At 39.7% G+C, this 13,320-nt stretch overlaps 1 protein-coding gene across 2 annotated transcripts in view; it reads left to right on the forward strand.

Annotated features, from left to right (window-relative positions):
- The first annotated feature begins 213 nt into the window (after nt 1–213).
- HEATR1 (HEAT repeat containing 1) overlaps nt 214–13,320 on the forward strand; it is a 76,492-nt gene continuing 63,385 nt past the window's right edge. Inside the window, exons 1-9 of one of the 2 annotated variants that reach the window (XM_004712186.2) lie at nt 214–289; nt 556–731; nt 2,066–2,282; nt 3,441–3,582; nt 4,404–4,505; nt 5,949–6,089; nt 7,913–8,124; nt 8,262–8,395; nt 9,140–9,242. In XM_004712186.2, the coding sequence (XP_004712243.1) occupies nt 590–731; nt 2,066–2,282; nt 3,441–3,582; nt 4,404–4,505; nt 5,949–6,089; nt 7,913–8,124; nt 8,262–8,395; nt 9,140–9,242 (1,193 nt within the window). In that variant the 5' untranslated portion in view covers nt 214–289; nt 556–589. Of the gene's footprint in view, nt 290–438; nt 455–555; nt 732–2,065; nt 2,283–3,440; nt 3,583–4,403; nt 4,506–5,948; nt 6,090–7,912; nt 8,125–8,261; nt 8,396–9,139; nt 9,243–13,320 lie in introns of those variants that run through there. The other variant, XM_045297878.1, reaches the window with a different exon arrangement.

A 13,320-nucleotide genomic window follows, 5' to 3' on the forward strand; every position in this document is an offset into this window, starting at 1 on the left:
CCCTGCGTCCGCCCGGCGCGCAAAGGCCGCCCCGGCAGAGCGAGGCGTTCCAATCGCTCGCGGAGCAGGGAATTGGGTCGAGCCCAGAACACCAGCCGGCGAAGGCTGGGCGGGCCGAGGGGCGGAGCCTCGCCGCCGAGAAGCGGCCATTTGGTCGTATTGCGAGCAAGCTTGAGCCTCTCCCCTTGCCGTAGTGACGCAACGGGAAGCTCCGGCCCGAGCTCCGGTCCTGGGTACCATGTGGGTGCAGTAGCCGCGCGCTGGAAGTCCCGCCGGAGGTCCGAGTCCGGTGAGAAAGGGCACAGAGCCGCTCGGTGGCCTTGGATCCGGGTGGGGACCGAGAGAGAATGCGGGGCGACCCGGTCGGAGGAACGCTGAGCGTGACCCCAGACTGAAGTTCTCATGCTTTTTGTGTTGGCCTCGCTGGGATTCACGAGTTCCGTGACAGCCGATTGTATGTGTCCTCGGCGCAGAAAACATTGCCCGCACGGGAGACATTTACTGCTTACAGTTTAAGTTAAGCCCCCTTTACAGTTTTTATCTCATCGTCTATAGTTTTAGAGATCCGCTTCCTTCCCTGGCGTGAAAGATGACATCCTTAGCCCAGCAGCTCCAACGACTGGCCCTCCCTCAAAGCGACCCCAGTCTCCTGTGCAGAGATGAAGTGGCCTCTTTGTTGTTTGACCCCAAGGAAGCGGCCACCATCGACAGGGACACCGCTTTTGCTATTGGTAAGCTACTCTTTAACTCAGAAAAGCTCGCCGATGCGTTTGTTTTCTGTGTGGTGATGTGTTTTCTGTGTTTTTGTGCCCGCCTCTTCCTTAGCAGTTTCTAACTTGCTGATTTAGTTTATAACGTTGATTGAACAAATCAACTGCTAGCATCTGCTAGCTCTGTACTAGATGCTTATAATCGCTCATTCTCACTGCCATCGAGTGGATCTGACTCAGTGACCCCATAGGACAGCTTAGAACTGCCCCTTTTGGCTTTTGAGACTAAATTGTTTTGGGTACCCATTGTTATTCATATATGTTGATTATTTTTCTTCAATTGTGGCAGAAATATACACAGCAAAACATTCTCCAGTTTCACAACTTCTCCATGTGTAATTGAGTGCCATTGATTATATTCTTCATGCTGTACAGCCATTATTGTTATCTGTTTCCAAATTATTCCACCATCACTAACATAAACTCAGTGCCCTTTAAGCAACAACTTTTTCTCCTTAACCCCTGATAATCATTGGTCAAGTTCGGTTTCTTTCTATTTTTTTTTCCGTCGTTTTTTTTAATAAAAATTTGAGACTAACTTTTCAGGAGTAGAAAATGCTAGGTGCCTGAATTTCACAGGTAGGGAAACAAGGCTAAGGAACGGTTTTGAAGAGGAAGACCATTTAAAGGGAGAGCTGGAGGATGTGGCTGGTGTGGAGGAGTCTACCCAGAGAACAGGCGTGATCACTGTAGGGGCTTCAATTTAAAAAATGACTGGGTTTGCCATCGAGTATTTTCTAGTCCTGAAGTTGGAGCCCTTTAACTTCTACAAGCTTCAAGGTCAGCAGCTTGAGGTGGCTTGGAGGCTTTCGACTCTAGACTCTGTGAGTCTCCATGGCAGTGAATTTGGGTGTTGGGTTTGATAGCTGGTGAAATAAAAGTTAACCTATATGCTGCAATTAGGTGGCATGTGTTTTTGACAGACTATACATTCTGGAATATTTCAGAGCCTTAAGGATATTGTTTTCCAGCCAGCAAACCTCATGTATAGCCACCCCCATCTGTCAGTGGGGCCTTGGGTGCTGCTGTAATGCTGAACAAGCATCAGTGAAGCTTCCAGACTAAGACACTGTAGGAAGCAAAGCCTAGCGATTACCTTACGGATCACAATGATCCGATCCACAACCAGTTAGGGGGACCAATGCACAGCTGGCCATGTTTCCTTTTTTTGTCCCTGGGATTACCATGATTTGGGGACCAACTCAACAATGCCTTCACAACAATCAAAACTCCAAAGGAGAGGTGGCATTGTTTTTGCTTGCAAAGAATTATGAAATCAATTCATCTTTTCTTAGGATGCACCGGCCTGGAAGAGCTTCTTGGAATTGATCCTTCCTTGGAACAGTTTGAAGCACCCTTGTTCAGCCAGCTGTCAAAGACCTTGGAGCGCAGTGTTCAGACCAAAGCAGTGAACAAACAGCTGAATGAAAACATTTCTTTATTCCTTATGCACCTGTCTCCTTACTTCCTGCTTAAACCAGCACAGAAATGTCTGGAGTGGTTGATTCACAGGTATGCACTAGAATTACAAAACGAGTTGTGGGCTAACTAATGCTTCGGTAAGATAATATTAGTATCTTTAAAGTATCATAACGTAAAAACCAAAACAGTAATGCCTAACATACTTATTTAGTGTTTATATTCTTGTCCCTTTGGTAATCATTTTGCATGCCTTATCTTCCATAATCCTTACAACGTTCCAATGGGAAGATTATCTCCATTTTAAAATTGAGAGCACTGAGGCTTATTAGAGGTATTAGGTTGTCCGAGTCACACAACTAGCGTGTGGCAAACAGGAAATATCTGAAGTCTAGTTCTAAGGTCTACTCTTTCATCTACTTTGGAAATCTCAGTCCATTTATTTAGTGTATTTTCTCAATTGCATCTACTTAACATATTTTATTCTCTCAATATGTATGTTTTAGTTTTATTATATTAAAATACCTATTAAAAACTGTCATTTAAACCATTTCTAACTGTACAATTCAGTGGTACTAATTATCATGGTTTGTAAATACCACAAAAATCTTTTAAAGTAGAAGGATTAGTTCGATTTCATTAGTTAGAGAATGGGGATAGGGTGATTTCCCTTCCAGAAGCAAGTGAGGGCCTGAGAGAACAATTTTAAATCAGATCTTCTGATTAGCAGAATATTAGGGTAGAGGGATAGCTACAAAGTATATGAATTTTCTGGCCAAAATATGTAATCTGTAACTATGATCTAAAGACAGTAAGGTGATTTCTTTTTCAGTCTTTGGGTTTTGGGAGTAGGATAGCTGAGGACATTGAGGGAGCTGTGGAAATGGACTTTGGGACTGGGAAGGAGCTCGGCATTGTTGTGGGGAGCAGTCGCAGCTCTTTAGGTTTGACTGTTGCGATCCCACAGCTACATTGACATAATGGTGTGGAAAGAGAGTGACAAAGTAAATGCAGAGTACATTTTGACATCAGATTCAGACATAACAGTGCATGATAATTGCAGAACCATATTCAGGTGCATTTAGATGTAAAATAGAAGGCTTAGAGTTTTAAGAGTTTTAAGATTGTCATTTTATAATTACACAGTTGTTGTTACTAATACTCTTATAAGATGTCTTTGCTAGATTTGGACATGTAAGGAAATAAGTTTGGGGTCAATTTTAATTGTTTGCTTCCCCCCCCTACCCCCAGGTTCCATATCCATCTATATAATGAAGATAGCCTCATTGCCTGTGTTCTGCCATACCATGAAACAAGAATATTTGTGCGGGTTATACAGCTTCTCAAAATTAATAATCCTAAACACAAATGGTTCTGGTTGTTGCCAGTTAAGGTATGATTGTTGAGTGATGCATATCTGAAGTCTTAACTAGGGGTTGTTAATTTGAAAATGATAAAGTTGTTGGCACTCTTGGGAGTAGTCCAGATTTTACCATGTATTTCCTAACTTCCAGTTGAAACTATTGTTACTAGCATCTAGCTATTAATATCTGCATCAGGCTAGGAAATGATATTACATTACCTTGGAATCTTAGAAGTCTCCATTTTTACAGATCAGGGCAGGCCCAGAGAATTTCTTTGCTAGGGTTCATATCACTAAGGTGGCAGCTTGATCTGATTGAAAGGCTTGTGTTTCCATTGTACCATGCTGTTTGGTATTTTAAGTTTTGGATCTGAAAGTTTAAAAAGTGGAAGTGAGGAAGAGCTGAAAACACCTATAAAAATTAAAAAGATAAGTTGGAAAACTTGAAGAAAAAATTAAATAAGAAAAAGGTGCTAGGAAGCTATTTATAGATGAGTAAAAATATGGTTGGTTGCATAACGGGTCTGGGTAAGATCAGCTAGTATAATTTTTTTCCTAGTAAACCCAAAGGATTTGCTTTTCTCGTTGTTACATAATATGTAGGGGGCGTGGGGGTCTGCATGAGGTGTACAAGTATATTAGCAGAAACTTCTCTGAATCTCGAGCATGGTGATCCAGGCCAGGGAAGAGAGTAAATGGAGACCACAATAGATTAATAGACTGTAATGGACTGGAAAAAGTTAATATTACTGATGATAGGTATTAATAAAAATACAGGGATGGGAAATTTATTATTAGAAGAATAATTAAAGAATTTGGATAAATACCCTTGCTCTTCCTATCATCAACAGCAATCTGGAGTGCCCTTAGCTAAAGGAACTTTGATTACTCACTGTTACAAAGATCTTGGATTCATGGATTTTATTTGTAGTCTTGTGGCACAGTCTGTGAAGGTGAGTAATATGTATATAAAACCAAAAACCAAACTCACTGCCGCTGTGTCAGTGCTGACTCACAGCAGCCCCCTATGGGTTTCTGATACCCTAACTCAGTGGTTCTCCACCTTCCTCAGGCCGCGACCCTTTAACACAGTTCTTCAGGTTGTGGTGACCCCAACCATAACATTATTTTTGTAGCTACTTTATAACTGTCATTTTCCTACTGCTATGAATCATAATGTAAATATCTGATATGCAGGATGTATTTTCACTGTTACAAATTGAACACAAACATAATTAAAGCATAGTGATTAACTACAAAACAATATTTAATTATATATTTGTTTCCCAATGGTCTTAGGTGATCCCTGTGAAAGGGTAGTTCTATCCCCAAAGGGGTCATGACCCACAGATTGAGAACTGCTGCCCAGTTATTCTCTCTGGGAGCTGTGGTTTCGAACTGTGGACCATGCGGATCATAGTCCAGCACATAACCACTACAGCACCAGGCCTCCTTAGTATGTATACAGGTAGTCCTCAAATTAGGATGGAGTTCCATGCGGATGCCTGTGTTGTAAGTTCATTCTGGCCTAAGTTGAATACCCTCCCCTCTGCCATTTTCATTGCCTTAGTAGTTTTATAAATCTGATCTTTGTCAATATCAGTGTCATAACAATGACGTTGGAGTCATAAAAGCTATTTGGCATGTGTCCATTACATATGTCCTTAGGATTGAACATGGCCCAAGTTTCCATTCCTTACTATGCGGATGCCAGCACTGGCACTCACTTCATTGCAGACCAGGCAATGTTTGGATCATTAAATCAACATTAAACATCAATGAGTGACCATCTGAGCACAGTAACATCAATGGAGTATGTACTGAAGCATTGTGTCAGCATGTTTTTCTAAGGCTCCAAACCAAAAAAGCCAGCTGCACTGCAGTCAGTTACACTCATAGCAGCGCTATAGGATACCGTAGCCTCTGGGTTCCTGAGGCTGCAGATCTGTATAGGAGCAGAGAACCTCATCTATCTGCTGAGCCCAGCCAGTGGGTGCAAACACGGACTTTGCTTTTAGGAGCCCATTGCATCACCCACTGTCCCACCAGTGCTCCATTGAAAGCAGTTCTGTGTGGAAGGATGAGCAATTTGAGAATCAGTATTTTCATGTACAGAATAGGTTTTTGTTTAAAAACCAATCACTGTTCCTTGCTGAATTGTGTTTACAGTGACTATCCAACTCGGCGACAATATGCAAATGCCAGGAAGCTTGTTCAGCAGATCGTTCTTTTCACACTGACTTGAATCATTGACTGCGCGTATTTGTTCAGAGTTTGCATTTGGCAAAATTAAATGTGTCAAACTGCGGAATAGTTCAGTTTAGCTGTAAGTGTATGTATTTGTATCTAGTGGGTCTCTCACTTTCCAGTGTTTTGATTTGGTTACTTTGTTTCAGGTTTTTGCTGAATGTCCTGGAAGCTCCGCTCAGCTGAGGGTGCTGTTGACTTTTTATGCTTCCACCATCGTGTCTGCTTTAGTGGCTGCTGAGGACATATCAGACAATGTAGTCGCCAAGCTGTTTCCATACATCCAGAAGGTTTGTTATGTTCATGTGTAAAATGTAAAAAATCTATACTTAAGGAATGGTTTTGCTTTTTGAAATTTTCCATTAGACATAGATGTTTAAAAACTGACAACTTACTTCAAACGATTGGAAAGGCTTAATTTTTAAGTAAAAATAGATTTTTGCTCAAGAAATTACCACAGTAGAAGTTTAATTAGAGCTCTTTAAGAGTAAATGATGGATTACTATGTAATTACTATATTAGTGCTCTCTTTGCTTTCTTATGGCATGCATTAGTGTGATGGGAATGGTTCTGCATTTGTGAATGAGTGTTACTGGAAATTTTGCCCTATTACTAACTCCTTTTGTTAGTGTAAGTAGTGTCCAGTCACTTAGGAATATAATCTGTACAAAGGAGCACTCATGTAATATGCTTTGAATCCAGGCTATACTTGTATAATTTCCTTTTCTCAACAGTGTGTTACATTCTATACCAGTGTATAAATTAATGACCTTATCAATAGAATAGGAGCCCTGGTGGTGTAGTGGTTATATGTTGGACTGCGATCTGGAAGGTAGCAGTTCAAAGCCATCAGCTGCTCCATAGGAGAAAGATGAGACTTTTTTCTCCCATGAAGTTAGTCGGAACCCCACAGGGGTCGTTCCACCGTGTCATATAGAGTCGTTATAGCTCATCATTGACTCGATGGCAGTGGGAGAGAGATCACTAAAATTGTCTTCTGCCTCGGGATGACTGAGCGTTTGCTGCATCCCTACATGGATTAAGTCTCAGGGAATCCCCTTTGATCGTAGTTGAGGAATGTCAATAATCTTGCTATTAAAGCACATCGTAAAGTTGATTATGGCAGATGTAGTTAAGTTAAAATGCAATACCTTATCATCTGGTCTGCCTTTTGACCCATTTTAAATTTGTTTTGGATTTTAATATTTCCTGCTTTTCAATTGAGGTTTTTCTCTGGCTTACTTTGTTAATGTTTTGGTTTTTCTGTTGCTGGGGTTGGGTGGGTGCTGTCTGTTTTGCATTATATGAAATCCAGGATAGGTAAAGCTGTAGAGACGGTAACTGGATTAATAGTTTACTGTGGATTTGTGGGGGGAGGTTGGAGGGAAATGGGGAACTAGTGCACTGAGAACAAGAAGGAAGAAAATGTTTTGGAACTGATGGTGGTGATGACTACAACTCCTTTTCATATGACCTAACTTTTGAAGTGTATAATGTGAGAATTATATGTTAATATGTCAATAAAACTGTTGTTTAAAAAAGGATTAGGGTTGGCTTCTTGGTCTTGCCACTAACTATTAAGAGCCATGTTACCACCCTAGCAAGTGAGTGGATTAGAAAATCTGTTGTGGGCATTGGCAGTCTGTGCCTTGATTTCTGGTGCTTAACGCTGTCTCATCTCAAGTACCTTGTTGCTACGGCCTTCCCCGACTCCCACTTGAAGGGCAGCTTTTTTGCTTCTTACTAGTGTCCCATAATTATTGTCATATTTAATCAGACCCCCCCCCCTTTTTTTTAAATGTTAGTCACCTGCTGGAAGTCTCTTATTTACAAGAAGATGTTTGCATATAAAAGCAACTAAAAATTTGTTTAAATAAATAAATAAAAGAAGAACTTGCAGGCAGTGTTTGTGTAGCGGGGATGTTTTCAGTTGGGTCGCCCAAGGTCCCATTCCTAATCTAGAAGAATACTCTCATTTCTGTGTCCCCTTAAGAGTAGGTGGACTCTCAATTTGTGCTCTAACTATAACTACAGGGTTTTAATTAGTCAAGGTGAAGCCACATTTTAAAATTGGATAAAATAATGTATGTGTTTTTAATCTTTTTATCATTAGGGGTTGAAATCATCTTTGCCAGATTACAGAGCCGCGACATACATGATAATATGTCAAATTGCTGTGAAGGTGACACTAGAAGATACCTCTGTTAATTCATTGGCATTCCAAATCATCAAAACATTAACCAGAATCCCCTCTTTGGTCAAGGATGGACTAGGCTGCTTGATAGTGCTCCTGCAAAGACAGAAGCCAGATAGGCTGGGAAAAAAGTATGTATAATTGAATTGAGATGTGATAATTACAGGTGAAATTATTTTTTTTTTAATTTTAGAAGTTGATAACTATGATTTTAAATAGTGAATTTAGCTAACATGTAAAGTCATCATGTGTATTTGCTTCTTTGAAGGCCATTTCCTCACTTATGTAATGTTCCTGATCTTATTACAATACTTCATGGAATTGCTGAAACATACGACATCAGCCCTCTGCTGCGTTACATGCTTCCCCACCTGGTTGCTTCCATCATTCGACATGTTAGAGGTAAGAGGGGGTGCATTTTGTGTCCAGAAACTTATTTCCTAAGATTTGAGTCTCTTAAAAATAGGAACCACATCCTGTTCAGTATCTTAAATATTTGGAATATTAGCTATCCAGTTATTTTTCTGTAGCTCAGCTATTTTTTCTCAAGTGGGAAAAATTAGAGTGTGAAGAAAAGTTGGCTCAAGGGATAGCCTGGTTAACTGACTGATAAGCCTCAAATTCTGTTTGTTTGCTTTTTCCTTAAATCTATATTCCTAAACAGTTTCTACCTGAAAAACAGAGATTTATACTTTTATAAATCAATCTGCAGTAGAAAATGATAGCCTCTACTTCAGTATCGAGGTGCTGAATGGAACTTTAGCTAGTTTTCAGAGATAGTTTCTCCAGGTCTTGGTTGCTTTGTGTTTTAACCTCACTACAAACTTAAGATATCAACTAGAGAAATAATGTATATTTTATAGACTTTTGTTTCACTAATGAAATAGGTATGATAACACTGTTTAAAATATATAGACTCTCAGGTAAAAGACAAATGAGTGTAATGTATGTACATAAACCCTACGTAAGCCCTTTGAACAAGATAAGCCACTAATTAGATGCAATACACATGAATATAGGTTGAAAAATACATATGTTTGTGTGATTTAAAATTCTATTAAAAATATTTCTGTTAAAAATAAACGTGATCATATGAGCATGTGAAAAATCGTTTCCTAACTCAGTTCTAAATTATTGTATACTAAGGCGAAGAAACTGAAGCGTTAGATGGTGAAGTCTGCAGGAGACACTTAGAAGCTATACTTACAAATATATCTCTGAAGAACAACTTAGACCATGTGTTGGCTAGGTAAGCTAATATTTTTATTTATTTATCTTTAGCAACTGTAATTGGGGGTGCCATCAAGTCAACTCCAACTCATAGCAACTCTGCATGATAGTGGAGCCACCGGTAGTTCAATTAACAGCTAAGCACTTAATCATTGAGCCACTAGAGCTCCCAATAACAACCTTGTTGCCTCTGACACTTGGTACCACAGACTGAAACACTGCCTGGTCGTGACACATGCTCCTGACGGTTGCCACCTTTGAACCTGCGGTTGCAGCTGGTGGGTCAGTCCATCTTGCGGAGGATCTTGCTCTTTATTGCATATTCTCAACTAAAATGCTGTCCTGCTTTAGGGATGGCCTCTTCCAATAATTTGCCCAAAGTCAATGGGGTAAGATCTCGCCATCTTCTCTTCTAAGGAACTTGTTGACTATCCCTCTTTCATGAGGTGCTTATTCTTCTGGTAATCGATGATATATTCCATATTCTGTGCTAACACCACAATTCCCAGGCATCAATTTTTCCATCTTTTTTATTATCTAACTTTTGCATGCATATAAGGTGATTGAAAAAACCATAGCTGGGCTCACCGTAGTCTTCATAGTGAAATCTTTGCTATTTAGCACTTTAAAGAAGTCTTTTGCAGTAGATTGCCCGATGCAAAATGTTTGCCTTCTTGACTGTTGCTTCTCTGGGTATTGATTGTAGATCCAAGTGCAATGAAATCCTGGACAACCGCAGTCTGTTGTCTGTTTCTCCTGACGGACATAGTGGTCCAGTTGGGTTTCTGCCTTTCTTTCCACCGAAGGCTGCCGCGCTCCACTTTCTTCAGTATGTGCGTGCTCCGGGCCCTTTTCACTTTCAGCAAGTCAGGCTGTGTCATCTGCACATCATTCTTGAAGTCCCCGGATTGTTCCCACTCGGCCCTATGTAGAACCCTGTCTACACTGCCTCGTCCTGGAGGTCTTCCCAGTTGATTGTTTGAGTTCATTGCTGACGTCACTGCCTGTGGATCTCATTGAGGTCTTTCTCTTTTCCTGTCACCTTCGACTTTTCTTCCACATGGTGGGACCTCCAGGAACTGGTCCTTCCTGATAAGCGTGTCTGTTGCCATCCTTGTCTCCAAGCGGCGTTCTCACGGTACTTCCTCTAAGGCGGTTGTTCACTCTGACAGTCCGCGGCATGCTCAGTCTCCAACACCGCACTTCACATGCGTCCGTTCATATTCAGTCTTCCCTATCCACCGTCCAGCTTTCACATGCACATGAGGCAATGCAGAATAACAGGGCCTAAGTCCATTGTATTTCAATTATTGAAGTGACGTTTGTGTTTCTGTCACACTTTAACATTGTTTTGTAGCGATCTGCCCGTGGTCTCCCTAATTTATCTTAGTAACGATCACCTACTGGGTGGGCCCTCCAGCCCGTCCCAGTCAAGGTCAACTATAGGGAGAGTCAGAAACTGACTGATCATTGCAAGCTGCTTTTGTGGATAGGAACCCAGATGGTATAGAGTGGGTTACAGGCTGAGCTGTTGACCTCAGGGCCAGCATTTCAAATCCACTCAGGTGAAAGGTGAGCCTGTCTTCTCCGATGAGTGTCTGTTCTGCTCTGTGCTGTAGGGTTGCTGTGTTTGTTTTTAGGGGGGTTATGTAAATAGTCAGTTATGTAAATAGTCAGCCGACGCTTTTGTGCTACATTTGTGCACAGTAAACTGATGATCAATCTTGCCTGCAAGCTGTTTATAATAAGAAAAAATTAGCCAGTGCTTTGTAAGAATACCAATCCAGTGCCATATAAGAGAAGCCCATTGTACCACATTTTTCAATTTTCATGCTTTTTACTTCTTTTTCTTGACATGACTAATTGCTCTGGCTATATAACATTAACTACAGTGTTGAATAGTAGTGGTGAAAGCTTTTGGTTTTTCACCATTGAGTATCATGTTAACAATGGGTTAATATAAATATTTTTGTTATATTGAAGTGTTTCCCTAGTGTCCTAAGTGTTTTAATCATGAGACATGTTAAAAATTTTGTCAAATGCTTTTTCTGCATTTCTGGTTCTCTATTTGTGTTCTTTTGAGTTTTGTGTCTACATGCAAGGGTCACTGGCCTTTTCATTTTCTTATGGTACCCTTGGCTTTACTAGCAGTGGAAGATGAAAGGGTTTTCTGTTTTGGGTGCGCACTGTATTAGGAATAATCTTCACTCTTTAAATATTTGGTAGAATTTGTTAGTGAACCTATGTGGTCCTGAACTTTTCTTTGTTAGGAAAGTTTTGATTAATGATAGAATCTTCACTTATCACAAGTCTTGAGATCTGTTTTTTTTCTTGAGTTTGTTTTAATAATTTGTATATTTTTATAAATTTGTTCATTTCCATCTAGATCAGTGGTTCTCAACCTTCTTAATATCGTGACCCTTAATATAGTTCCTCATGTTGTGGTGACCCTAACCATAAAATTATTTTCGTTCCTACTTCATAACTGTAATTTTGCTACTGTTATGAATCCTAATGTAAATATCTGATATGCAGGATGTGTTTTCATTGTTACAAATTGAACATAAGTAAAGCATAGTGATTAATCACAAAACAATATGTAATTATATATTGTGAAATATTTATGTGTTTTCCGATGGTCTTAGGCAACCCCTGCGAAAGGGTCATTCAACCCCCAAAGGGATTGTGACCCACAGGTTGAGAACCTCTAATCTAGATTATTTGATTTGTTGGTATATAAATACATAGTATAATTTAAATCCATTTGATTTCTGTAAGACCATCCTTGTGCTTATTTCTTCTGATTTTATTTACTTGTATCTTCTCTCTCAGTTATTTGATCTTAATCTAGCTAACAGTTTGGTGACTTTATTGATCTTTTCAAAGAACCCATTTTTTGTTATGTTAACAATTTTTCTATTATCATTAATCTCTCCTTTAATATTATTGTTTTCCTTCAACTAGCTTTAATTGAAGTTTCTCTTTGTTCTTGTTCTGTGAAGTGTAAAGTGATACATTCTTGATTTGATGTTTTTTCTTTTTTTAATAATTGTGTCTTTATTAGAAAGTCTCATTTGCTAACAGCGTTATCCACCAACCCAGGGAGCAGACACTTTCATAGGCTTCACAATGTATTGCTTAGGTGCTGCCTTTGTGGTAGCCTTAGTAGTAGCCATTGCTGTCTTTTTAGATGCCTGCTTTGCCTTTTTTGCCTCCTTGGCAGCCCTGAGAGCCTGTTCTCGGGCCTTTCTAACCTCAGGTTTCTGATTCCTCTTGGCCGTTATATCAGCAAGAGATGCACCAGGGATGGCCCTCTGGAATTTGACTGCACAACGGGTTCTTTTCTTTTGAATTTCTTCCGATTGCCCCTTCTTGGGCTTCCTTCTATAGAGAACAGTCTGGTTTACCTGCTGAGAGTTCCTCTTGGAAAGGAATGCCGATTTGCATTTTGCAATCAGAAACTGGAAACCTTTCCATCCGTCCTGGCGTAGCGCCTCCCTTGTTGGGGTAAATCTTGTACCCATTGAAACTGCAGAGCTCTACCTTCAGGGCTGCAGCAGCAGAGGAACGGAGCGTTTTTTTCATTTTCAATGTAGGTGTTGATAGTTACAAATTTTCTTCTGAGCACTGCTTCTTCTGTATCCCTTTAGTTTTATTGTGGTGTTTTCTTGTTTTCATTTGTCTTAAAATATTTTCTAATTGAGAATTTTTTATGACATAAAATATGGATTATACTGAAGAATGTTCTGTGTGCACTTGAGAGATAAATGTACTTTATTATTTGGGGTGTTCTGTGCTTTTATCTGTTAGATATAGTTGGTTTAAAATATTGTTAAGCACTTTACTTACTGATTTTTCTAAATGTTCTATAACTTATTGAGTGTAGGGTATTTGAATTCTCCAATTGTCATTGGAGAACAATAACAATTTAGTTCCCTTCAGTTCTGTCAGCATTTCCTACCTTATGGGCTTTTTTATGTTTTGTGCATATTTCTAACTGTCTTGAAGTATTGATCCTCTTATGATTATATAGTGCCCTTTGTCTCATAATAAATTATTTTTATTTAAAAGTCTCTTTTTTTCTGGTATTAATATAT

Source organism: Echinops telfairi, unplaced genomic scaffold (genome assembly GCF_000313985.2).
Source record: "Echinops telfairi isolate 266 unplaced genomic scaffold, ASM31398v2 ScPeMD7_7424;HRSCAF=8462, whole genome shotgun sequence".
NCBI classification, from domain to species: Eukaryota; Metazoa; Chordata; class Mammalia; order Afrosoricida; family Tenrecidae; genus Echinops; species Echinops telfairi.